The sequence below is a fragment of the Rhinoraja longicauda genome, chromosome 12 (genome assembly GCF_053455715.1).
Source record: "Rhinoraja longicauda isolate Sanriku21f chromosome 12, sRhiLon1.1, whole genome shotgun sequence".
Taxonomy (NCBI): Eukaryota; Metazoa; Chordata; class Chondrichthyes; order Rajiformes; family Arhynchobatidae; genus Rhinoraja; species Rhinoraja longicauda.
Genome location: NC_135964.1, coordinates 14,688,030 through 14,715,271, shown reverse-complemented (window position 1 = coordinate 14,715,271; position 27,242 = coordinate 14,688,030). Strand labels below are relative to the sequence as shown.

Genomic DNA, 27,242 nt, shown 5'->3' with positions numbered 1-27,242 from the left:
ACTTTATATTATAATGGTCCTTGGGTGTCAAAGTCAATGGTACATTCCTGATTAAATTACTACTGATGGGAGCCTAAAATGAACAGAAAATTAAACCCAGGCATGAACATCATTTCTTTTGGCCACTCAACTGAAGCTGCCACAGTTTGGAATCAGGATGGAATGTTAATGAATTAATTTAAAGCATTCCCGCAGAGCACTGCACTCCAGTCAGAGTGAAAACAAAGTTACACTAAGCAGCATTTCAAGCACCAACATTTGACACTTCTGCCATTTTCGTAGATTAAGTAAGAACGAATTTCTACAAGGGTATAAGTTGTTAAGTCTAGATCAGGAAAAACTGACCGTTAAAGGATAGTTGGGACAGATACACCCATTTCTCCCCTTCACCATCCCCATCCCCCCCCACACACTCCTCCTCCTGCTAATTGTATCCCTCGGTCTTCACAATATGCAACTCCAAACCTGTCTCATACCTATTCTTCGCATCACTGGCCTTTGTTCTAAACATCTGCCTAACAAAAAATCCCCTTTGCCCCGTGTCGACTCTCCCCTTTTCCAGCCTTCACTCACTCCTCCCTCTCTCCCCACAATCTTGATTAGTACAGGTGTCAAGTGTTGTGGGGAGAAAGGGGTTAGGAGGGAAAGGTGGATCAACCATGATTGAATGGCGGCGTAGACTTAATGGGCTGAATGGCCCAATTCTGCTCCCATCACTTATGACAAACAGTCTGAAGAAGGATCTTGACCCAATACTGCCTGACCAGCTGAGCTACTCCAACACTTTATACCCGTCCATGTTCTCCAGAGATACTGCCTGACCCGCTGAGTTACTCCAGCACTTTATACCTGTCTATGTTCTCCAGAGATACTGCCTGACCCGCTGAGTTACTCCAGCACTTTATACCCGTCCATGTTCTCCAGAGATACTGCCTGACCCGCTGAGTTACTCCAGCACTTTGTGTCCTTCTGTAAATCACAAAAGACATTAAAACAGTTAGGGGGAAAAGTAGAGGGAATTCTAGAGTTTGGACCTGGACAGCAGAAGGCAAATTGTTACAGAAAAGAGTGGTATTCTTTGCAGTAGGACAGTGCAGGAGAGCCTCAGGTCAGGGAGCATCTCTGGAGAACATGGATAGGTGCAGTTTCAGGTTAGGACCTTTCTTTCAGTGAACTTCTTTTCAAACTGACAATTTTAATTTCATTCCTCTTAAAACGTTTATACTAAATTATAATTATTTGCCAGTTATTTAGCAAGCTTGGGTCTTCCAGACTTTGATTTAAATTGATTTAAAATATCCAGCATAGAAACAGGCCCTTCAGCCCATCGAATCTCTGCTGGCCAGCGATCACCCCTTCATACTTGCTCTATGTTATCCCACTTTTGCATCCACTCCCTACACACTGGGAGCAATTTATAGAAGCCAATTAACCTACAAACCCACAAGTCTTTGCGATGAGAGCGAGGAAACCCGAGCACCCAGAGGAACCCCACACGGTCCCAGGGAGAAGGTCTGAACTCAACACAGGCAACTCCCGATGTCGGGACCAAACCTGGGGGCGTCAGGCAGCAAAAAGCTTCATTGTACCTCCGTACGCATGACAATAAACCAAACTTAAAAACCAAATACAAAATAAACCAGCGCTGCCCCTAACCTGGGATGTGCCAAGTTGAAGGGTCTTGACCCAAAAAGTTACATATTCCTTTTCTCCAGAGATGCTTTGATTTTCTGATTACTTCTCACATTAATCTTTTAGCCCCCAAACCCATACAAGGTGCGTCCCTGGTGCATACACCACGTCCATTGCTGTCACTGTCTTGCGTTTCGCATGTTCCGTGTAGGCTACTGAATCCCGGATGACATTCTCAAGGAAAACCTTCAAAACTCCCCGCACTTCCTCGTAGACGAGGCCAGAAATAGGTTTGACGCCACCTCATCGAGCCAGACGACGGATGGCAGGTTTGGTGATGCCTTGGATGTTGGCACGAAGAACTTTGGGGTGCCGCTTTGCACCACCCTTGCCCAGTCCCTTCCCACCTGTTCCTCTCCCTGTCATGACGCCTGACTCGCTGAGTTACTCCAGCACTTTGTATCTGTCAATAAAGCAGGACCATTGTGCTTTGTACTTGGTTGAACACTTTGTAACTTTGCCAGCACCCTATCAGTGGCAACTCTTTACATACTTTGTGTAATATATGCAAAACAGAGAAATTCACTGTTGCATGTCACATGTGATAATGTATCAACCATTCATTTGCTTTCAGAAACAAGAACTGCAGATGCTGGTTTACAAAAAAAGACAAAGTGCTGGAGTAACTCAGCAGATCAGACTCTGGAGACTCAGGTGCAATCCTGACTACGGGTGCTGTACTGTACGGAGTTTGTACGTTCTCCCCGTGACCTGCGTGGGGTTCTCTCCGAGATCTTCGGTTTCCTCCCACACTCCAAAGACGTGCAGGTTTGTAGGTTAATTGACTGGGTAAATGTAAAAATTGTCCCTGGTGTGTGTAGGATAGTGTTAATGTGCGGTGATCGCTGGGCTGCGCGGACTTGGTGGGCCGAAAGGGCTTGTTTCCGCGGTGTAGAATCTAAATCTAAAAAAAATCTAAAATCAGACAGCATCTCTGGAGATCATGAAAGGAAACGTTTAGGTCCATGTCTTCTGCCCATATCCCATTGCTGTAAATCACTTCAAAAGTTTATTGATTTATTTGCAAGTCAAATAAAATTGCTGAGCACCCAAAGAAACATGACAGGGCCAGCCTTTCATCAGGTAGTCTTTATTGTCAAATACAGACCAAACGTCTACAGGTTCTTTGGTTTGTACAAAGCATGTACAGCAGCATTACAATCTGAAAACAAATATATTTTTAAACTTACAAACACTGCCAATAACAGCTCGGTAAATCTGAAAATAAAAACACAGCTTTAACTCTAGAGGTCCCAGTCATCCTCACCATCCCACCATAATACAGGAAGAAAATGGGTTGAGATAGCTCGTTATGTTATCCCCTTGCTTGGAGTTACAGGATAGCAACTGTTCGATGGTTTAAAACCCAAGCGTATACTCCAAGAACTCTGGCGTGTACCATTCACACCCAGTATTTACAGACCCCGAACACAAATCTCACTGGACTACATGTTTTGCAATATTAAATGCACTCTCAATACAGAGTACACTTGTGGTCACCCAGACGAATGGAAAACATTATAAAGTGCTCTCAAGATGTGATAAAGTTGTAGCTGGATTGCTGTGTGATGAGCAAACCAGGAGTGTCATAGATTTGACTATCTGTGCAGTGTTTTATCACCTTGTTATCTAACCTCAGATCTTCCCTTCCACTACCTCGCTCCCTCAATATTTCCAATTCACTTCACTAGCTCGTGACTCAGAAAGTGCATACTTGGTGTTTAGTTAGAGTAAGGGTTTGGTTGCATCGCCAAAGTTATAAGCACAATTCATTAACACCCTCACCAAATAGTGCAAGAGTTTGGAAGACTGCCGCTGCCTGCGTCGTTACATTGGCAACAGAAGCCAGCAATATGCAGCAATCCCAGTGCAAGAGAATCTAAAGAGTTTAAAATTCACAGCCTACTCTATTTTTGTTATGAAAAACATGTTGTAGACATATCGGGCACACTCCCTTTCACATACACAATTCAAACCAGGACTCACTGCCAAAAACCCATTGAAAATACTTCAGTGACTCGTGTTGCAATACAATTATTTTGCATAGTGCACTACAATTCATTTTACTGGGGCCCTGAACTCCAAGGCTATTTCACCTTGAAGTTTTAACATGAAACTTCAGTTTTATTTCTCACACCCCGGTACTCCTTTCAAATATAAATGTTAAAAAATAAGTGGAATTCCTTCTGCGTTGCAAAGTTCTAGCCTCTATTTTCAGTTCCATTTATTCCAGAGCTGGTGTTTGGAAAATTTCAGCATAGTTTTTATTAAAAAGTGTAAATTGCCAATATCTTTCCTCCCTGCATTTAAAGTACAGCAATACTATGTTCACAATGAATCTGGACCAGGTTCTGTCCACTGACTACAATGTATCATCCCATTAGTGTAATGAAGTCTCACAGATCAAGCATTACCAATAGCACACTGTGCTTTCCTCTTTACAACCTCATCTTTAAACACTGGAGATATTTCCTGATGGTAATTTTTAATTTGATGTGCCAAACCAAAGAAAATTTCTAGTTTGCATATTTCTCAAGATGAATGCACTTTGAATGTAAATCTTTTCCAGTGTTTAAAAAAGTCAATGTAGCTGATCAATACAATGCTGCCGATTTCTACACCCATGGGGCTTCAAGAAATGGTCAACGGAGACATATTATACATAATGCAAATAACCCAAACTTTTAGTCCTGCAGAGCATGTGAAATAAATCTTCCATCAAGTTACCTTGAATGCATCAGTTCCCAAGACCTACTCAAAGTCATACAATTCCATTAAAAGGACAATTTTCCCATCAGCAATTTTCCAGAGAATTAGACTGTAACTCAGTGTTACCACAAAAAAATGTTTGCTGCAAGAGATTTTTCTCTCTGCCTCAAAATCTATATTTATTTATTTATTCTGCAAACAAAGCTATTGACAGCCACATAACTGCACCGACAGTCTTCAAACCTGGAATTTGTGCGTTACTCAACCTTACCCCTGTATACTCTGAACAAAGGGCATGGATCAAAAATCCTAACACTGGCAGACCAGAGCTTTCTAAAGCCAGCCTCACTGACCTGGGGAAGGGTAGACTAGCTTCAGTATATTTCCATTGACTGGGAATGTGGCTTAGATTAAAAAGGCTCATGCAAGCAGCCAAAAGAAAAAGAAATTCTTATGGTGCAAAATCAACGAAGGCATTAGAATGTTTTTCAGCACCAAAAATATAATTCTACTCACCCAAAATGAAGCTGCAATGAATTCACAAACGTGAACTAAATTGGTATTAGATTATCTAGCACTCAGCTCTGACTAGCTTTGTACAATTAAAGGAATGCTACCAGTTGATAATTATTTTAAATGTTTCAACAAAAAAGATTTACTCAATTCCACAAATGAAAAAAAAAAAAATTGTTATTTATTCAGGAGGCAGAAACTTGGATCGCAATTTTCTTCAAACACCAGTAGCCTAGCTTATGTGCAAATTACCCAACCAAAACATTGCCTTCCATGCAATTTGGTTTCTAAGTTGTTTTGCAGCTTAATATCCCCAAAATACCAATTTTCTTTTCTCCCTGACTGACACAAATATTTCCTTCCCATTATATAGTCTCTTCCGGGAAACTGTTGATCTTCGATTGACATGTGTAATAGCCTTCAAATTCCTACCTCTGTGGCCGATTAAACAAAAAGGGGTTTGATAATGTGCAGAGTGCATCCCTTCATTTGGTTACCAATAGAGGAAGCTTTTTGATCCCTCTTTGTGCAAAGTCTTACAAACCGCTGGTATTTTTGATTGATTTTTCCCCCTGAATACACCGTGAAGGATCAACATTCTTTGTGAACTCTTTCGTGGAAAGCAAAAAAGAGTGGCGTTTCCAGCCAAGTATGACAGTGTATATAGGGACTTTTGCTAGGGTTGTATCGCCTCTGACAATACATGTCTCACACATTTGTTTCTTTGGACTTTTCTTTCTCTTTCCCCCCCCCCCCCCTCCCCCCACCACCCCCCCCCCCTCCCCCCACCCCACACAGCATTAAATTAGTGTGTGTATTATCCTTGTGTCGTCATTGCAATTTAATTCACGGAACATGTACAACAGCCACAGGGTACACTCCCATCTCAGCTACCGCGAATGAAAGAGATTTAAGGCAATGGGAAGTACATCAGTCAAGTGTGAACATAACATTGCTTATTAGTTGCATGGGAGCCAGGTAGGGTATGACTGTTGGTAGGAGGTGGTGCTGTGCGCTACGTAGTAGTTGCTGAAGTTGGCATTGCTGACGTAGGGGGCAGGCTGGTAGTAACAGGTCACGTTGGTGACATTGGGGATGATGTTCTGCTCCGCCAGCACCCTGAGTGCCAAGAGGCTGATCAAGTTGAGAGTCTGGCGCCTCTCGTGCCCCATCAGGCAGACAGTGCTCTCGTTCACCACGTTCCTCAGGATCATGAGGTAGTCGTACTTGCTCTTCTCCTCGCCGATGAAGTGGTTCTGGAGGTACACCTCCAACTTTCTCTGCTGCTCCGTGATGTCTGGGAAGTCTATGAAGAAACGAGAGCACATGTACTTCTCCAGGGACCTGATCACCTCTTCGCTGGCAGGCTTGAACTCCCTCACCAGGAGGTTGCAGTACTTCAGCAGCCCTCCGCCTCTGATCTCCTCTGGAGTCTTGGTCGCAATTAGGGTATTCCTGAGGTGACCCAATGCTTCCTCAAAGTCCCCGTACACACTTTCGCCAATCACTGTTGGGTGAAAGTGCTCGCTCATTGGGTTCTCAGAGTAGTCGTAGTAAAACAGGAGGGAGTCCAAGATGATCTGGAAAGAGTCAACGCTGAACTCAAACTGACGTCTTAGGGAGTCCACAAATTTCAACTCGATGTTCTTGCCGTGATTGTTGCAGAGGGAGATTAAACTCCAGCGGTCTGCCTCCGTGCAAACCTTAACCAACTTTTGCACATAAGCCTCCTTGAGCGTTAGTGGCGTGATGCGTTCCTTGTTGACGCCTTCCGGAAGAAACTCGAGCAGGCAACTCAGGACCACGTCTTTCACCAACTGGAATTGGGTTTCTCCTGGTAGATCAACACCAAAGATCAGGTCCAAATCTTTGTAGTTTAGCCCATTATCCTTCACCAGGACATGGCTGGCTGCTGACCCATTCAGGCGCACATCACGCACTGGAATACCACTTTCAAGGAGCCTGTGTCGCACAATCTTAACCACGTCTTTGAGCCTGACTTCCAGTGTTGGAAAGTTGCCTCGGCCGTGAATAAAGACCACCTCGGTAAGAACATCATTCAAATTGCTGACTTGATCCCAGGTCAACACACTAGTGGCTTTACTGTCTGTCATACTGAGTCTTTGGATTTCAATCAGCTGGAGAGAAAACAAAAACAAAATTATTATACACATCTACTGTTCTTTGTCATGACTTCTTGAAAGAACATAACTCAAATATGCCAAATACTCATCGTTCAGGGAGTATACAACCATTAACTTTACAGCCCAGGCTTAGGTTTATTATTGTAACGTTACCAAGGTACTGTGAAGTGTTGTTTTGCATGTTATCTAATTGGATGTGATATATTATACACAATATAATAAAGTCAAATACATGTACAATAAGTGGAGCAAAGGGGAAGTCACAAGATGCAGATCATAGTTCTCAGGGTTGTAGAGTCAGTTCCATAGACAAAGTCCAATGTCCACATTGGGGACAAAGCCAAGCCAATGGGGTAGAGTTGATTCGGACAGGACCCTAGGTTATGGAAGGACTGTACAGAAGTCTGATAACAGAGGGGAAGAAGCCGTTTCTGATTCCAGTGGTGTGCGCTTTCAAGCTTCTGCATCTTCCTTCTGATCGGAGCAATAAGGAATGACCGGGGTGGGACAAGTCTTTGATTATGTTGGCTGCTTTTCCGAAGCAGCGTTTTAAGTGCAGATGGAGTCAATGGTGGGGAGTGTGGTCTGTGTGATGGACTGGGCTACATCTGCAACTCGGCAATGGCTTGCAGCCATGGGCAGAGCTGTTCCCAAACCAAGGTGTGATAGAACCTAGCAGGTCAAGGCAACTCAAGAGCCGAGGTACTCTAGCGTTTTGTGTTTATCTTCGGTGCAAACCAGCATCTGCAGTTCCTTCTCATACAGCATGTGGTAGGGAATGGACTGATGGAATGGACTGATTAGGTCCTATTAGATGCAGGAAAAAATGTTCCCAATGTTGGAAGAGTCCAGAACCAGGGGCCACAGTCTAAGAATAAAGGGGAGGCCATTTAAAACTGAGGTGAGAAAAAAAAAAATTCACCCAGAGAGTTGTGTATTTGTGGAATTCTCTGTCACAAAAGGCAGTGGAGGCCAATTCACTGGATGAATTTAAAAGAGAGTTAGATAGAGCTCAAGGGACTAGCGGAAACAAAGGATATGGAGAGAAGGCAGGCACGGGTTACTGATTGTGGACGATCAGCCATGATCACAATGAATGGTGGTGCTGGCTCGAAGGGCCAAATGGCCCCCTCCTGCACCTATTTTCTATGTTTCTATGTCCAATTATCAGCATGAAGAAAGGATCCCAAACTGAAACGTCCGTTGTCCATGTCCTTCGAGAGTTGCTACCTGACCCGCTGTGTTCCTCCAGCTGTTTTGCTCAAGATTCCGCATCTGCAGTCTTCGATAATTCCTCAAATTTAAATGTATTGATCTGTGTGGGGAACTGCTATAACATTGTGTTGACTGAATTATTTAAAACTTTCAGCATGGACACTTCAGTGGCCGAGACACAAGGACTTGAGATAAAATTTTGCATAAAACTCAAAGTGCACGAGGAACTCAGCAGGTCAGGTAACATCTGTGGAGAGAATGGACAGGGAGGGACAGGTGATTTTGGGTCAGGACCCTTCTTCATGCTTATGACTAAGAGATGAAGAACGTTAGGTTAGAGTGGCACGGTGGTGCAGCAGTAGAGTTGCTGCCCGACAGCCAGGGACCTGGGTTAAATCCCAACTATGGGTGCTGTCTGTATGGAGTTTGTACGTTCTCCCTGTGATCGTGTGGGTTTTCTCCAGGTGCTTTGGTTTACTCACACACCCCCAACAACCTGCAGGCTTGTAGGCTATTTGACTTTGGTAAAAGATTGTAAATTGTCCCTTGTGTGTACGATAGTGCTAGTGTACGGGGAGATCGCTGGTCGGCGTGGACTCAGTGTGGAAGCAGGCCCTTCGGCCCACTATCTCTAAACTAAAAGGATTTGCAGAAAACATTCTTGCATTAATCAAGGACAGACTGAAATTTCATTTAGATGTGTTTTAACAATGACAACCCTTTGCGACTTAAAAAATATTCAAGTTTTCAACAAATGTCCAGGATAAGCGAACAGCAACTCCAGTGGCCAATGTACTGAGCAGGTACCTGTCCAAACGCTCTATTTACAAAGTAAAGTCAATTTGTTACACAGTACAATACGACACTGCAAATAACCAACAGGGTCATTCAAGTTCATGTCAGGGTACCTTGACAATAGTTCTTACAAGTGCTGTAGGTCAAAAGAAACCTAATCGGGCTTTCAAAAAAATAGTTAAAATGTCAAGTGAATTTTGTTTCCTCCGAGTCACGAAACTACTGAGATTCTCAAAGTAGGTTTAACAAAAATGCAAAACAATTTGAGGTCACTCCATAAATCACCTTACAATGAAGGGTTGAATTATAAAGTAGTATAATTCATGTATTTATATAGTGATTATCACACCTTAATGACAGCTAAAAGACTTTGAAACTACATTTTGTTTGATGAGTAATCAGTGACACATCTGGTGCCTCACAGCACCAGAGGCCTGGGTTCGATCCTGACCTCGGGTGCTGTCAGTGTGTTGTTTGCACGTTCTCCTTGTGACCGTGTGGGTTCCGTCAGGTTGCTCCGGTTTTCCTCCCACATCCCAATGCCGTGCGGGTTTGAAGGCAAATTGCCCCTAGTGTGTAGGGAGTGGATGACAAAGTGGAATAACACAGAACAAGTGTGAATGGTGATCAATGGTCGTCGTGGACTTGGTGGGCTGAAGGGCCTGTTTCCATGTTGTATCTCTAAACTACTGATGTAGGAAGTGCAGCTAAAAATGATCAGAAAACATAGAAACAATAGCACATTTAGTCAAATGCTGCTTGAAATCCCAATTTATTGGACATTAAAAAATTATAAGCCTACTTCCAGAATATCGTATTTTCACATTAAACAGAATTTGTTCAGTGTGAAAGGTTTTGACTTTGTTTTACCTTGCTCCAAAGAATCAGCACTGATACGAGTGCAACAGCCTTAATGCAACAAGTAGAGAGGGTTGAAAGCTTCAGGTTCCCAGGAGTCAGTATCACCAGCAACTTATCCTGGACCAGCCATTTTGAAGCTACGACCAAGGAAGAACGCCAATGCTTCTACTTCCTTAGAAAGCTTAGGAAGGTCTGCATGTCCCCAACAACTAATTTGAGGAAGGGCGTCCTTGCTATTGAGGCAGAGCAGCATAGGTTTACGAGGTTAATCCCCTGGATGGCGGGACTGTCATACAAGGAAAGATTGGAAAGACTGGGCTTGTATTCACTGGAATTTAGAATGAGAGGGAATCTTATAGAAGTGTATAAAATTATAAAAGGACTGGACAAGCTAGATGCAGGGAAAATGTTCCCAATGTTGGGGGAGTCCAGGTCCAGGGGCCACAGTCTAAGAATAAAGGGGAGGCCATTTAAAACTGAGGTGAGAAAAAACCTTTTCACCCAAAGAGTTGTGAATTTGTGGAATTCTCTGCCACAGAAGGCAGTAGAGGCAAATTCACTAGATGAATTTAAAAGAGAGTTAGATAGAGCTCGAGGGGCTAGCGGAATCAAGGGATATGGGGAGAAGGCAGGCACGGGTTACTGATAGTGGATGGTCAGCCATGATCACGATGAATGGTGGTGCTGGCTCGAAGGGCCAAATGGCCTCTGCCCGCACCTATTTTCTATGTTTCTATGTAGCTCTCACCAGCTTCTACAGATGCACCACAGAAAGCATTTTATCAGGTTGTATCACAGCTAGGTTTGGGACAGCTCCAGGAGACCATTGTGGACATAGCTCAGACCATCACACAAACCAACCTCCCTTCACCATTGACTCCCTCTAGACTTCACACTGCCTCAGCAAGGCCAGCATAATCAAGGACCAGTCTCACCCATGTCAATCCCTCTTCTCCCCTCTCCCATCAGGCAAGAGGTACAGAAGTGCAAAAACGCACACCTCCAGATTCAGAGACAGTTTCTTCCCAGCTGTTACCAGGCAACCGAACCATCCTATCACCAACTAGAGAGCAGTCTTGACCTTCCATCTACCTCAATGGAGACCCTCGGACTTCTTTAATCGGACTTTACTACTGGACTTTATCTTACACTAAACATTACTCCCTTTACCCTGTATATGAACACTGTGGACAGCTTGACTGTAATCATGTAGAGTGGTTTTCCTGACTGGATAGCACTCGACCAAAAAGCTTTATTGTACCTCAATAGCTTCCCAAGAGCTAACCAAGAACTGGTAGAAGTGTCATAGATATGGTCAGAGTCGCAGAGCAGAGCAGCAGGCCATTCAGCCCAACTCAGCCATGCTGACCAAGATGCCCGATCTAGTCATACTTGCCTACGTGTGCCCCACATGCCTCAAACTTTCCCGGACATGTACTTCTGCATTTCAATTTATTGTCGGGTCTCAGCTGCCCGAGGTATTTGGACACAAAGAATAGCAGGCGCTGGAATGTTGAGTAAAACACAAAGTGCTGGAGGAACTTAGCAGGTCAGGCAGCATCTGTGGAGGGAACAGATAGGTGACGTTTCATATCAGGACCCTTCTTCAGAAGTCTGAAGAAAGCTCCCGACTCAAAACGTCATCTGTCCATTCCTTCCACAGATGCTGCCTGACCTGCTAAGTTCCTCCAGCACTTTGTTTTGAACCTGAAGTATTTCTCAGACTAATCGTGCATCGATTCAGAGACTGTATCCCACCCAGCTCATTTGATTTGCCCTTAAAGCATGCAACAAATCTTCTTGCAACCCTTTCTGGGAGAAACATTTATGCTCAACATTTCTGTGGAAAGAATTTCCATGAGGAATTTAAAATTCTGCACAATTTACTCATATCTTCTCAAGTCATAGGAGCAGAAGTAGGCTATTCAACCTAGTCTACTCCACCATACAATCATGGCTGATCTGTCTTTCCCTCACCCCCATTCTGCTGCCTTCTCCCCATAACCCCTGACACCCATACTATTCAGGCACTGTCAATCTCAGTCTTAAAATTACCCAGAGACTTGGCCTCCACAGCCAACTGTGGCAATGAATTCCAGAGATTCACCATCCTCTGGCCAAAGAAAGTCCTTCTCATCTTCCTTTCTAAAGGTGCATCCTTTTAATCCTAGACTCTCCAAGAGGAAGAGTCAACTTGTTTTTTGTAATTTATGATTCATGCTTTTATGTGCTCTGTCACAGAGATGTGAATGAGTGAAGTGAACAATATTTTGTTTAGAGTTGGCACTATTTCAGATTATATAATTTTTAAAACGATGTTCTCAAAATAGTGATGTATGCCAGCTGTGGTCTGAGCAGCATATTCTACAAGCTACTTTGTTCTCTTAACAACTTCTGTACCACCTCTATGAAAACCTTAAAGGCAAATTCTATTATATTAAAACAGGTTTCATCTGCATTCTCATTTTTAGGGATTGAACACTATTAGTCACATTCTGTATTGACCACATCACACTCCTAAAAATTAAACTACTTGCTTATCCCTGCGTGGATTGTATGCACTAATTTGTCATTTTATTTCCAAAATTGGTCCTCTCCCGATATCCATTTTACCATCTTCCTAACCATCAGAGTCATACAGCATGAGAACAGTCCTGGGCAGCACAGCAATAGAGTTGCTGTCTTCCAGTGCCAGAGACCCGGGTTCAATCCTCACTGTGGGTGCTGTCTGTACGGAGTTTGTGCGTTTCACATTTTCTTTGTGACCGCATGGGTTTTCTCCGGTTTGTTCCAACGACGTACAGGTCCGTCTTAAATGTTATAGTACCTGCCTCAACTACCTCCTCTGGAAGCTCATTCCATATACCCACCACTCTGCATGAAAAGATTGCCCCTCGGGTATCTATTGTTTCTTTCCACTCTCATAAGCCCAAGTCTGGTTCTTGATTCCCCTACCCTGGGTAAATGACTGCATTCACATATTTATTCCCCTCAATGACCTTATCACCCCTCAGCCTCCTGTGCTCCAGGGAATAGAGTCCTAGCCTGCAGGCCCTCAAGTCACAGCAACATGCTCATGTCTTTTCTGCACTCTTTCTAACTCAACAACTTCCTTCCTATAGCAGCATGACCAAAACGGAACACAATACTCTAAATGTGGCCTCACCGATGTCTTGTAGAACTGTAATAACATTCCAACTTTTATACTCAATAGCCGGACTAATGAAGGCCAATGCATCGACAGCCTCTTGACCACCCTATCTACCAGTGACACTGCTTTCAATGAGCTATCTTCCTGCACATCTAGGTCCCTCTGCTCTTCAATACTCCCCAGAGCCTGACCATTCACTATGGGCCCTGCCGTAGTTTCACTTCTGAAAATTGAATCCCTCAAACTTATCTATATACTACTAAAACTCTGCGGTCCAACATTCCGTATGTATGTATGTATATGTGTATGTACGGAAGATTCCGAAGAATTTCTGTCCATAACTTACAAACCCTACTCCTCCCTGAAGTTACACCAAAGCGCTACGATTTTTGTACCGCCATATTCACCATTAACGTGGGCAACTATTGTAAGTACTTTCGTTCAAATTGAAGCTACCTTTTTAAAGCTAGAGAGATATTAAAGTTTAAATTTTCATTTCTAACCCTTTTCTTGAAGGGGCTTCAGCGCGTGATGTCACAATGGCACCCGTGCACCAATGAGAGATCAGCTCGGTTTTAAATTTACATCTTCAGCTTGTGACGTCACAATGCTTGTGTGAGATTGTTGCAACATTGTTGCGAAAAGCAACTGCCAGTTTTTTAAAGTTGTGCAAGTCACTTAACATACACAGGTCAGCATGGGGCCCCTATTCCCTCCCTCCCCCCCTTCCCCCCTCAACCCCTTCCTCCCCACTCCTTCCCACCTCCATCCCCACTCCCTCCCCCCTCCTCCCCAACTCCCTCCCCACCTCCCTCACCCCTCCTCCCCTAACTCCCCCCCCTCCCTCCTTCCCTCCATCCTCCCCCCCCTCCCTCCACCCTTCCATCCCTCTCCCCCTCCCCCCTCCTTCCACCCTCCCTCCCCCCCTTCTGGTTACAAAGGAAACCCTACGGGGACGGGCCCAACGGGGAAAGAGGGGTACTGGGAAAAGGGGAGGTCCCCCTCCCTCCCCTTCCCCCCTCCCCCTCCCCCCTAACCCTCTCCCTCCCCCTTCCCCCCTCCCCTCCCCCCCTCCCCTCCTCCCTCCACACCTCCCTCCTCCCTCCCTCCCCTCCTCCCGGTTACAATGGAAACCCTACGAGGACGGGCCCAACGGGGAAAGAGGGGTACTGGGAAAAGGGGAGGTCCCCCTCCCTCCCCCTTCCCCCATCCCATCCCCCCTCCCTCCCCTCTCCCTCCACCTTCCCCCGTTCCCCCCTCCCCTTCCCCCCTCCCTCCACACCTCTCTCCTCCCTCCCTCCCCTTCCCTCCCTCCCATCCTCCCAATGCTTGTTTGAGATGGGTGCTACATTGTTTCGAAAAGCACCACTAACAGATCGCAGTGAGAAGCACTATGTGACCGCGAATGTTTCAAAACAAGCACTTAAAAAGCACTTATCTTTTTTTAAAGTATTTTTTTTTATTGCAAGTCACTTAACATACAGAAATCAGCATTGGGCCCCTATGCTCGTGGGCCACCGGGGCAAGTGTTTCGAAAAAAGCACTGAGAGTGTGTCTGGGGGAGAGAGAGAATGGGGGGGGTCTGAGAATGGGGACTGGGGAGGGGGACAACAGGGGTCGTTGCGGAGGGGGCTTGGTGGTGGGGGAAAGAGGGGTACTGGGAAAAGGGGAGGTTCCACTTCCCCCCTCAACCCCTTCCTCCCCCCTCCTTCCCACCTCCATCCCCACTCGCTCCCCCCCTCCCTCCCCCCTCAATCCCAACCTCCATCATCACACAGCCCCTAACTCCCCCCCTCCCTCCTTCCCTCCATCCCACCCTCCCCCACTCCCTGCCCCCTCCCTCCACCCTTCCATCCCTCTCCCCCTCCCACCTCCTTCCACCCTCCCTCCCCCCCTCCCGGTTACAATGGAAACCCTACGGGGACGAGCCCAACGGGGAAAGAGGGGTACTGGGAAAAGGGGAGATCCCCCTCCCTCCCCTCCCCCTACCCCCTTCCCCCCTCCCCTTCCCCCTCCCCTCCCCCCTCCCTCCCCCTCCCCTCCTCCCTTCACACCTCCCTCCTCCCTCCCCCCCCCCTCCCGGTTACAATGGAAACCCTATGAGGACAGGCCCAACGGGGAAAGAGGGGTACTGGGAAAAGGGGAGGTCCCCCTTCCCCCTCAACCCCTTCATCCCCCCTCCTTCCCACCTCCATCCCCACTCCCTCCCCCCCTCCTCCCCCTCCCTCCCCAACTCCCTCCCCCCTCCCCCCTAACTCCCCCCTCCCTCCTTCCCTCCCTCCCCAATCCCTCCCCCCCTCCCTCCACCCTTCCATCCCTCTCCCCCCTCCTTCCACCCTCCCTCCCCCCTCCCGGTTACAATTGAAACCCTACGAGGACGGGCCCAACGGGGAAAGAGGAGTACTGGGAAAAGGGGAGGTCCCCTCCCTCCCCCCTTCCCCCTCCCCTCCCCCCTCCCCTCTCCCTCCCCCTCCCCCCTACCCCCCTCCCTCCCCTCCCCCCTCCCTCCCCTCCCCTCCTCCCTCCACACCTCCCTCCTCCCTCCCTCCCCCTTCCCGCCCTCCCCTCCCGGTTACAATGGAAACCCTACGAGGACGGGCCCAACGGGGAAAGAGGGGTACTGGGAAAAGGGGAGGTCCCCCTCCCTCCCTCCCCCCTCCCCTCTCCCTCCCCCCCTTCCCTCCTCCCTTCCCCCCTCCCCCTCCCATTCCCCCCTCCCTCCCCCCTACCCCCCTCCCTCCCCTCTCCCTCCCCCCTCCCCCCCTCCCCTCCCTCCTCCCTCCCCCTTCCCTCCCCCAACCCTCCCCCTTTCCTCCCCTCCCGGTTACAATGGAAACCCTACGAGGACGGGCCCAACGGGCCCACTCGGTCTAGTATTTACATAAAACTCCATCAACCATTTCTCAGCCCACCTGCCCAACTGATCACAATAACCATCTTGGTCATTTACAATACCTCCCACTTTAGTGTCATCTGCAAACTTACTAATCATGCCTTCCACATTCTCATGCAGATTATTGGTGTAAACCACAAACAGCAATGGGCCCAGCACTGATCCCCGAGGCACACCACTCGTCACAGACCTACAATCTGATAAACAACCTTCCACCATCACCCTCTGCTTCCTTCCATGAAGACAATTTCCTATCCAGTCAGCGATTTCTCCTTGGATCCCATGCAATCCAACCTTCCAGAGCAGCCTACCATGCAGAACCTTCTCAAATGCCTTGCTGAAGTCCGTATAGACAACTTTTATGGCTTTGTCCTCATCAGCTATTTTGGTTGCTTCTTCAAAAATCTGATCCGCAAGGTACATTTTGTACTCCCATGTACCAAACCATGATGACTACTACTAATCAACCTGTCTATCCAAATGCATACACATCTTATCCCTCAGTGCTTTTAGTTTAGATTAGAGATACAGCATGGAAACAGGCCCTTCGACCCACAGAGTCCACACCAACCAACAATCCCCGCACATTAATACACTAGTGGCAATGTACATTTATACCAAGCCAATTAACCTACAAGCCTGTATGTCTTTGGTGTGTGGGAGGAAACCGGTGATCTCAGAGAAAACCCACACAGGTCAAGGGGAGAATGTATAAACTCTATACAGACAGCACCCTTAGTCAGGATTGAACCCAGGTCTCTGGGGCTGCAAGGCAGCAACTCTACCGCTGCGCCACATTGCCGCCACTCCAGTAACTTGTCCACCACAGATGATAGGCTCACTGATCTATAGTTCCCCAGCTTTTCCTTGCAGCCCTCCTTAAATAGAGGCACAACATTAGCCACACTCCAGTCTTCCAGCACCTCACCCGTGTTGAATGTTGATTCATGTATCTCAGCCAGGGAGCCTCCCAGTGTCATCAGATATATCTGATCAGTCCCAGGAGATTTATCTTCCTTCACACACCCCAGCACCCCCTTGACTGTAATATGGACTGTCCTCAAGACATCTCCATTAACCATCCCAAGTTATCCAATCTTCATATCTTTTTCCACAGTAAAAACTAAGGAGAAATACTAATTGAGGATCTTGCCCATCTCCTACAGCTCCACAGAGATGATCCCATGGGTTTCCAAGGGGTCCTATTCTCTCCAGTTACCCTCTTTCCCTTAATGTACATAAAATCTCTGGACTTCCCTTAGTATTATCAGCCAGAGCTATCTCTTGCCCCTTAATACCAAAGTTGGCCTGTTTGCAGAATATATTCTGCCCACTTTAACCACATAATGGAGATAGACACAAAGTGCTGGAGTAACTCAGCGGGTCAGGCAGCATCTTTGGAGAAAAAGGAATGGAGACCTTTTGGGTCAGAACCCTTCTTCAGACATTTGTTCCTCGAACAATGGGTTTGGGTTTATTGTTTAAAGAAGGGTCCCGACCCAAAATGTCACCCATCCTTTTTCTCCAGAGATGCTACCTGACCCGTTGAGTTACCCCAGCACTTTGTATCCACCTTGGGCTTATTGTCACATGTACTGAGGTTCAGTGAAAAACTTTACTTTGCATGGCACCCAATCAGATCAGATAATACTATACACAAATACAATCAAGTTAAACTCAAGTGCAATAGGTAGACCAAAGGGGAAAATACAAAATGTGTAATATAGTTCTCAGCATTGTTGCACACCAGTTCTAGAGATAAAGTTTGTGGATGTCTGGAAAAATGATCCCTACCATTTAACAAAATCATTCATCCCCTTCCTAGTCACCAACTTCAATCCACATACCATGCACCCAAACTTGACCAAATGTACTATGTACTATGAGTACATGGTATTAAATTCATTCCAACAATGCTCATTGATTGGCTTTTAGTAAAAACAAAGTTGTGAAAATGATTTCCATTTAGCAATCGGTTACCATCTTTATACCCTATGTATTTTAATTTTTGCTTATTGACGATATACACTGTAGATTTTAGTTTCTGGATGCTCCAAAAGTTAGCGCCAATAAGTTATTAAGGAACTCAAAATGCCTTCAAACCCATATTGATGTCAGAAATTTTATACATGTCACATTGAATTAAAAACAAAACTTCTCATTTTACTAATTCAACATTTAGGGGGTTTTGTTAAATACTAAACTGATTAGATCAAATCAGCACATGGACACAAAGTACAGTGCCCTCCATAATGTTTGGGACAAAGACCCATCATTTATTTATTTGCCTCAGCACTCCACAATTTGAGATTTGTAATAGAAAAAAACACCTGATTAATTGTCAGATTTTATTAAAGCATATTCTTATACATTTTGATTTCACCATGTAGAAATTACAGCTATGTTTATACATAGTTCCCCCCATTTCAGGGCACCATAATGTTTGGGACATATGGCTTCACAGGCATTTGTAATTGCTCAGGTGTGTTTAATTGCCTCCTTAATGCAGGTACAAGAGAGCTCTCAGCACCTAGTCTTTCCTCCAGTCTTTCCATCACCTTTGGGAACTTTTATTGGTGTTTATCGACATGAGGACCAAAGTTGTGCCAATGAAAATCAAAGAAGCCATTATGAGAATGAGAAACAAGAATAAAACTGTTAGAGACATCAGCCAGACGAAAGAGAACACTGGTGAGCTAACTAATCACAAAGGGACTGGCAGGCCAAGGAAGACCTCCACAGCTAATGACAGAATTCTCTCTATAATAAAGAAAAATCCCAAAACACCTGTCCGACAGATCAGAAACACTCTTCAGGAGTCAGGTGTGGATTTGTCAATGACCACTGTCCACAGAAGACTTCATGAACAGAAATACAGAGGCTATACTGCAAGATGCAAACCACTGGTTAGCCGCAAAAATAGGATGGCCAGGTTAAAAGTACTTAGAAGAGCAACCACAGTTCTGAAAAAGGTCTTGTGGACAGATGAGACGAAGATGAACTTATATCAGAGTGATGGCAGGAGCAAAGTATGGAGGAGAGAAGGAACTGCCCAAGATCCAAAGCATACCACCTCATCTGTGAAACACGGTGGTGGGGGTGTTATGGCCAGGGAATGTATGGCTGCTGAAGGTACCGGCTCACTTATCTTCATTGATGATACAACTGCTGATGGTAGTAGCATAATGAATTCGGAAGTATACAGACTGTAGATCAATCACACATCCTATTTGCTCAAGTTCAAACACCTCAAAACTCGTTGGTCGGCAGTTCATTCTACAGCAAGACAATCATCCCAAACATACTTCTAAAGCAACAAAGGAGTTTTTCAAAGTTAAAAAATGGTCAATTCTTGAGTGGCCAAGTCAATCACCTGATCTAAACCCAATTGAGCATGCCTTTTATATGCTGAAGAGAAAACTGAAGGGGACTAGCCCCCAAAACAAGCATAAGCTAAAGATGGCTGCAATACAGGCCTGGCAGAGAATCACCAGAGAAGACACCCAGCAACTGGTGATGTCCATGAATTGCAGACTTCAAGCAGTCATTGCATGCAAAGGATATGCAACAAAATACCAAACATGACTACTTTCATTTACAGGATATTGCTGTGTCCCAAACATTATGGTGCCCTGAAATGTGGGGACTATGTATAAACACTGCTGTAATTTCTACATGGTGAAACCAAAATGTATAAGAATGGCCTTTATTAAAATCTGACAATATGTACTTTAACCAGATGTGATTTTTTTTCTATAACAAATCTCAAATTGTGGAGTACAGAGGCAAATAAATAAATGAAGGGTCTTTGTCCCAAACATTATGGAGGGCATTGTAGGTCATGCATCAACACCATACTATAACTTTAAATCCCATTACGAATTTAACTTTTAAAACATCATTACTAATACAGTTGCCCCACTATGAATTCACATAATCTAAAAAAAATCTTCACAAAATGTAATAGCAACATCATTAAAAAGCTCTTACTGATTTTAACAATATTAAAGCAGAAATTAGCAAGATTACTGTTAATTGCAAAGCAAATCTACCACAAATAAACAGCAACAGACTAATTAGTTAATTGTACTACAAATCCATTAGAAACTGGGACAAAATTTAAATTTACTTTCTTCAAAGTAAAAGTTTTTGAACCAATGCCTTGTACAGAGCACAAAAATAAATTTGAAGCGCTATTTTAAGAATATAAAGTGCATGAAGCTAAATGTAACCTCTAGCTCCTAACACAAGCACCATGCTACCACATAGCTAGGCTGTTTTATTTCCAAAATTAAAACCATCAAGGTTAAATAAATGAATGTTATTACACTGAAAATGGGCTTTAAGATGCATGGAAAATTGAGATAACAATACTTGCAGTTTGAGGAAACAACACTTGCAGTTTGAGAAAATAATACTTGCAGTTAGTTTTACATGGCAGATCTCCACTTAACTAGTACAGATTAAAAAGCAAAGTAAACTCTGGAGTCACCCACATCAACTCAGACCACAGGTGCCGGAGACACTGAATGTTCTATTGCCGGCTCTGCTGTAATATATAGATTTCACACCGCCTCACGCACAACTGGGAATGTATCCCTCCTCCACACAACCCCATCTACAACATAAATTGGCAAAGACCCAAAAAAAACCCTCAAAGAGGAAAATCATATTGTTTCTGAAAATGTATCACAAGCCTTAAGGGAGAAAAAAAACTGTTAAAGCGTTGGTTCTTTGTTTGGACTATTTTGTGGCAAGGGTCTATGCCAGAGGAAGGCGGTTTGTGATTGGCTGGCCGCTCAGGTGGAGGTAGACACTGAGGTGATGTGGGTGCAGCGGTGCTGGGATTGGCAGCAGCTGCAACGCTGCCTGCTGTTGACACAGTGGCGGCTGCGAGCTCAATGCTTCTCTTGCAAGGACAAAACAAACACCAGCATGCGATCGGTACTTGTCAACCCAGCAAAACCTCGAAGACTAACCTTGCAAAATCACGATGTGTTTACTAGTGTTTTGCCTTTAAAAACATTATTTTAACGCATTTCGAGCGAATCGCTTTATCTTTATTTATTCCTGTTTTAAAACTTGTGTTCCATTTGTTACCTGGATGAATCTGCAATCTATGTTTTGATTGTGTTCCAGTGATTTCCCAATGCACATGTTTAAAAAATCTTTTAAAGTATTAGATCATATATTTTTCAAAATCTTTTATTTATTGCTATTTAAATTCTGTGTTCTATTTGTTACCTGCTTTATGTGCATTGGCTGTTTTAGCAGGACATACTGATCTATATATTTATGACTTGTCTTTTAATATTTATTATTTTAAGTTATTTTATCAAATGGTTTTATCTTTATTTATTGAGATTTTAAATGTGTTCCACTAGTTACCTGAATGAATCTGCGCTCTGTGATTTTGATTATGATAGAGGGCTTCGCTAAAGCACATGTTTAAATTATGTGTTTTGAAATATCTTCTTTTAAAGTACACCAACAAATTATTTTATTTTTTAAGTTATTGACGTTTCAAATGATTTGTTCCATTTGTTACCTGCATTCTGTGTTTTGATTATGGTAGAGGGATTTGTTAATGCATATGTTTTGGTTTTTGTCCTTTTAAAATTCTTCGTTCAAAGTGTCATATCAACTTTTTTTTCCCTTATTGATCTAAGTTTTAAATGTGTTCTACCAGATGAATCAGTGTTCTGTGATTCATTTATGATAGTATTTAAATCACCAGAGCTCTCTGCCCCTGCTCAATTACTCAAGAATAGTACCTCTGCTTTAGTTTAGTTTATTGTCATGTGCACCAAGGTACAATCAAGGTAAAGTCTGATTAAAGCTAGTCCGAGGTAGACACAAAATGCTGGAGTAACTCAGCGAGACAGGCAGCATTTCTGGAGAGAGGAATGGGTGACGTTTCCGGTCGAGACCCTTCTTCATACTTCGAAATATCACCCATTCCTTCTCTCCCGAGATGCTGAGTTACTCCAGCATTTTGTGTCTACCTTCGATTTAAACCAGCATCTGCAGTTTTTTTCCTACCGAGGGTCTCCAATGTGTTTGATGGGAATCAGAACCGCTCTCTAGTTGGTAATAGGACGGTTCAGTTGTCTGATAGCAGCTGGGAAGAAACTGTTCCTCAATCTGGAGGTGTGTGTTTTCCCATTTCTGTACCTTTTGCCAGGGGGGAGAGGAAGGAGGGAGTAACCGGGATGAGACTGGTCTTTGATCACGCTGGGGGCCTTGCCACAATTCCTGATGTTGGTGGGGCAGAGGGGGTTGCTCCTTAGGGGAGCAGAAGTTGTGACATTCAATGTTACATTTAAGAATGGGCACCATAAGACATAGGAGCAGAATTAGTCCATTCAGTCCATCACGTCTACTCCGCTATTCAATCATGATTGATCTATCTTTCTCTCTCACCCGCATTCTCCTGCCTTCTACCCGTAACCTTTGATGCCCTTACCGATCAAGAACCTGTCAATCTCCACTTTAAAAATACCCAGTGACTTGGTCTCCACTGCCGTCTGTGGTAATGAATGCTATAGATACACCACCCTCTGGCTATTGAAATTCCTCCTCACCAGGAGCAATGTTTCAAGGGATACTATTAATAAATTCCTCTCCTTTTATCACTGGAGCTACTTTAGTTCATAAGTCATAGGAACAGAGTTAGGCCATTTGGTCCATCGAGTCTACTCCACCATTTGTTCATGGCTGATCTATCTTTCCCTCTCAACCCCATTCTCCTGCCGTCTCCCCTCAATGTTTGACGCTCTTACTAATAAAAAATCTGCTTATTTATTTTAAATATACATATCATCTTTAAAATAATAAGGTAAATACGGTGATTGCAGGTTGCTCATCAGGCATCAAAGAAAGATACTATCATCTTCCCAAGGGGAAGAGGCAGACAGGGTTTCTTGTCACAAACCCTACGTTGAACAAGGCAAAAGGCAGCAGTGAATAGCAGTCCTCAACAGAGCAACAGCTCCCCCTTTTGGAAAAATGGTTGATTTTTACTTCAACAAAAGGAGTCTGAAGAAGGGTCTCGACCTGGGTCACCCATTCCTTCTCTCCAGAGATGCTGCCTGTCCCGCTGAGTTACTCCGGCATTTTGTGTCTACCTTCGGCGCTGGAGCAACTCAGCAGGTCAGGCAACATCTTTTGAGAACATGGATAGGCAACGTTATGGGTTGGGACCCGTCTTCAGATTTTGAAGAAGGCAGTATACTCTTTGGAAATTAAAAAAATCTCCATTTTGGACATTTTAAAATACTCCATTTTGAGAATTTTAAAATACTCCATTTTGAGAATTTTAAAATACTCCATTTTGAGAATTTTAAAATTCTAATTTGAAGAAGTTCTCCTTCACTTGGTGTGGTGGAGGCAGATACAATAGTGATGTTTAAAACAATTTTACACAGGGAATGATATAGATCATGTGCAGGCAGAGGAGATTAGTTTAACTTGGCTTCATGTTCAGCATGGATATTGTGGGCCGAAGGGCCTGTCGCTGTGCTGTACTCTTCTAAGTTCTATGATTATGCCATGGTGTAAGATTCATTCCAGACCCAGGGGTCACAAGCTTAGGAGAGATAAGCACTTAATTGACAGCAGAAATAGTGGAAGACACTTGTTCAAAAAGGATACTTCCACAATTATTTAACTGGAACAGATCAATTAAAAAATTCAAACTGCCTTTCACACCTGCAGCATGTTCCAAAGTTGTTCCCAGTTCCCAGTTCCCAGATGCTTTGCAATGTAGTGACATTTTCAATGTAGGTAGAGGCCAGATTCCTGATGGAAATCTCAAGATCACAGACCAGAAACTCTGCTTTGGTGGGAATGGAACAGTTGGGCATTTGTCTGACGCAAGTCTACAGCTATCTACGGAAAATAACATGTTTTATGTTCATCTCTACAAGCAGACAGTCGACACAAGGAACAGCAGATGCTGGTTTACAAAGAAGACACAAAGTGCTGGAGTAACTCAGCAGGTCAGGCAGCATCCCTGGAGAACATGGATAGGTGTTGTCTCAGGCCTGTGGAGATACAGTGCGGAAACAGGCCCATCGGCCCACTGAATCCACATCGACCATCGATCACCCACATACTAGCACTATCCTACACACTGAGGACAATTTACATTTTTATCGAAGCCAATTAACCTACAAATCTGTACGTCTTTGGAGTGTGGGAGGAAACCCGAGTGCCTGGAGGAAACCCACACGTTCATGGGGAGGATGTACAAAGTCTGTACAGACACACCTGTGGTCAGGACCAAACCCAGGTCTCTAGCGCTGTAAGGTAGTAACTCTACCGCTAAGCCACTGCCGCCCCATTCAGATTAAAAAAGGGTCCCAAACCGAGACATCACCGATCCATGTTCTCCAGACAAACCATGCCTGTATGAGAGGACCTCTAACGATCTAGCACTAGCTCAGCACTGCAGGGCCGACCTAGATTTAGTCACAGAGTCGTACAGCATGGAAACAGGCCCTTCCGCCCAACTTACCCATGCCAAACAAGATTCCCCATCTACACTACTCCCACCTGCCCGCGTTTGTCCCAATACCCTCTAAACCTTCCCTATTACATGTACCTGTCCAAATGGTTTTTCATTGTAGTTATAGTACCTGCCTCAATTACCTCCTCTGGCAGCTCATTCCACCCAGGCGGGAGAATGGGGTTGAGAGGGAAAGATAGATCAGCCATGATTGAATGGTGGAGTAGACTTGATGGGCCAAATGGCCTAATTCTGTTTCTAGAACTTATGAACTTATACACCCATCACCTGTGTGGGGAAATAAAATCCCTCTCAGGTTCCCATTAAATCTTTCCATTTCACCTTAAACCTATGTCCCCTGGTTCTTGATACCCCTAGTCTGGCTAAAAGACTCTGTACATTCTCCCTTTCTATTCCCCTCATGATTTATACACCTCTGTAAGATCACCCTTCAGACTCCTGTGCTCCAAGGAATAAAGTCCTATCCTGCTCAACCTCTCCCTGCCGCTCAGGCCCTTGAGTCCTGGCAACATCCTTGTAAATCTCTGCACCCTTTGCAGCTGAAAGGTTTATGCGCTTGTCTTCCTGAGCTGGGGTTTCTGCTCAGACAGTCCTGCCACCGAAGCAACTAAAAGCTTCATGGCTCAGGCGGCATGGTGAAGCAGCGGTAGAGTTGCTGCCTTACAGCACCAGAGATCCGGGTTCAATCCTGACTATGGTTGCTGTCTGTACGGAGTTTGTATGTTCTCTCCGTGATCCAGTGGGTTTTCTCCGGGTGCTCCTGTTTCGTCCCACTCTCCAAAGTCGTGCAGGTTTGTAGGTTAATTGCTTCAGTAAAATTATAAAAATCATCCCTAGTGTGTTGGATAGTGCTAGTGAACAGGGTGTGTTTAGGTGAAGGGCCTGTTTGGGTGCTGTTCTCCAAAGTCTAAAGTTAACTTTCTGCATGATGTTTGAATGTTATTTTCTATGAATAGAGGCAGATATCAAACTAAAAGACACTTGGACAGTGTTTTGGATGGGAGAGGTTTAGAGGGATATGAGCCAAACACGAGCAGGTGGAACTAGTGCAGATGATGCATCTGTTGGCATAGGCAGGTTGGGCCAAAGGGCCTGTTTCTATGCTATATTACTCTGACTTCGAGATACAACTCCTCGACCCACCGAGTCTGCACCGACCAGTGATCACCCCCTACACAAGCACGATCCTATACACTAAGGACAATTTACAATTTTACCAAAGACAATTAACCTACAAACCTGCACGTCTTTGGAATGTGGGAGGAAATCGGAGCATCTGGAGGAAAGCCACATGGTTGCAGGGAGAACGTACAAACTCCATACAGACAGCACCGGTAGTCAGGATCGAACCTGGGTCTCTTGCGCTGTGAGGCAGCAACTCTACTGCTGCACCACCGTGCCGACACTATCACATAGAATAAAACTAAAACTCCAATCATTTCTTTGGGATTTCATCTTATCTCTGGATTGCTTTGTTGATCACTCACTGGTCAAGGTTATATTCATGAGCTTCGATAGTGTCAACAGACCATTCAGTCATGAAGACACCATTCCTCAGACAGTCATCCCTCGTGACAGTCATTCCTCCTAGTTTGCACATTTTCAACCAAGATCCTTGAATCTATTTTTGCATAGAAAGCCTTTGATCATTGATCAGTAACAAAAGTTAGGTCCATTTTTCAGCTTCCATTTCTGTGCAATTGCCTGTTTAATGAAGATTGCAAACCAAAACGAGGAGCCGAAGATTACAAAATACGGCATTGAAACAGGCCCTTCAGCCCACCGAGTCCATGCCGACTATCGGTCAGCTGTTCACACTAGTTCTATGTTATCCCTCTTTCTCATCCACTCCCTACACACTGGGGGCAATTTACAGTGGGCCAATTAATCTACAAAACTGCATGTCTTTGGCATGAGAGAGGTAACCGAAGCACCCGGAGGAAACCCATGCAGTCACAGGGAGAACATGCAAACTCCACACATGGACAGCACCTGTAGTCAGGATTAAACCCGGGTCACTGGCGCTGTGAAGCAACAGCTATGTTGGAAATTTCTAATTAGAAAGTAATATCTAATATTAGCCTTGTAACACCATTTACAGCTTTTTTCCCCCAAACCATTTAAATTCTTCAAATAGTATAGAAAATAAAATGTACTCTGGTAAATTTTCAGAGAGTTATTGGGGAAGAATAGACGTCAAACTGACCTGTTTCATGAACAGTTACATTATTATTTGGATAACTGAGGATCTGGGCCATTGAGGCAGGGAGTGATTCTCACACGTCTTTAAAGGCCAGCCACTCTGTACCGTGGCTGGTTAACAGAATCATGTTGTAAGGTCGAGGAAGAAAGTTAACATTGAGAATAAAAATATGTCCACGACCATGACATCACGGTGACATCATAAACCAGTCTCACTTGATTTCACCCACTGAAAAAAACCACTAATTATATCTCTTTCCACTTTTCATACAACGTTTTTCCAGCACTATCAATGGAATGTGTGTGATGTAGACATTAATGCAATATAAACCTATTGGCATGCAAGACTTTTGATGATATATTCATGACTTTTATAACGTGTATTGGTCTCATTCACGCAGATGTTTATTTTAACATGCAAGGCAGTGAACGTACATAAAAATTAGTTTGCTCAGGCATTGTTATCATTGGGAATTATTAGTGATCATGTACAGGCAGAGGAGTTTACTTTAACTTGGCAGAGTGTGCGGCATAGAC

At 44.4% G+C, this 27,242-nt stretch overlaps 1 protein-coding gene across 5 annotated transcripts in view; it reads right to left on the bottom strand.

Annotated features, from left to right (window-relative positions):
• Positions 1–5,703: 5,703 nt before the first annotated feature.
• The window catches only part of tent5c (terminal nucleotidyltransferase 5C), a 43,576-nt gene continuing 22,037 nt past the window's right edge, over positions 5,704–27,242 (bottom strand). For 3 of the 5 annotated variants that reach the window (XM_078409108.1, XM_078409112.1, XM_078409109.1), the window contains one exon: positions 5,704–7,052. In XM_078409108.1, coding sequence (XP_078265234.1) covers positions 5,874–7,052 — 1,179 coding nt within the window. In that variant the 3' untranslated portion in view covers positions 5,704–5,873. Of the gene's footprint in view, positions 7,053–20,395; positions 20,495–27,242 lie in introns of those variants that run through there. The other 2 variants (XM_078409111.1, XM_078409110.1) reach the window with 2 other exon arrangements.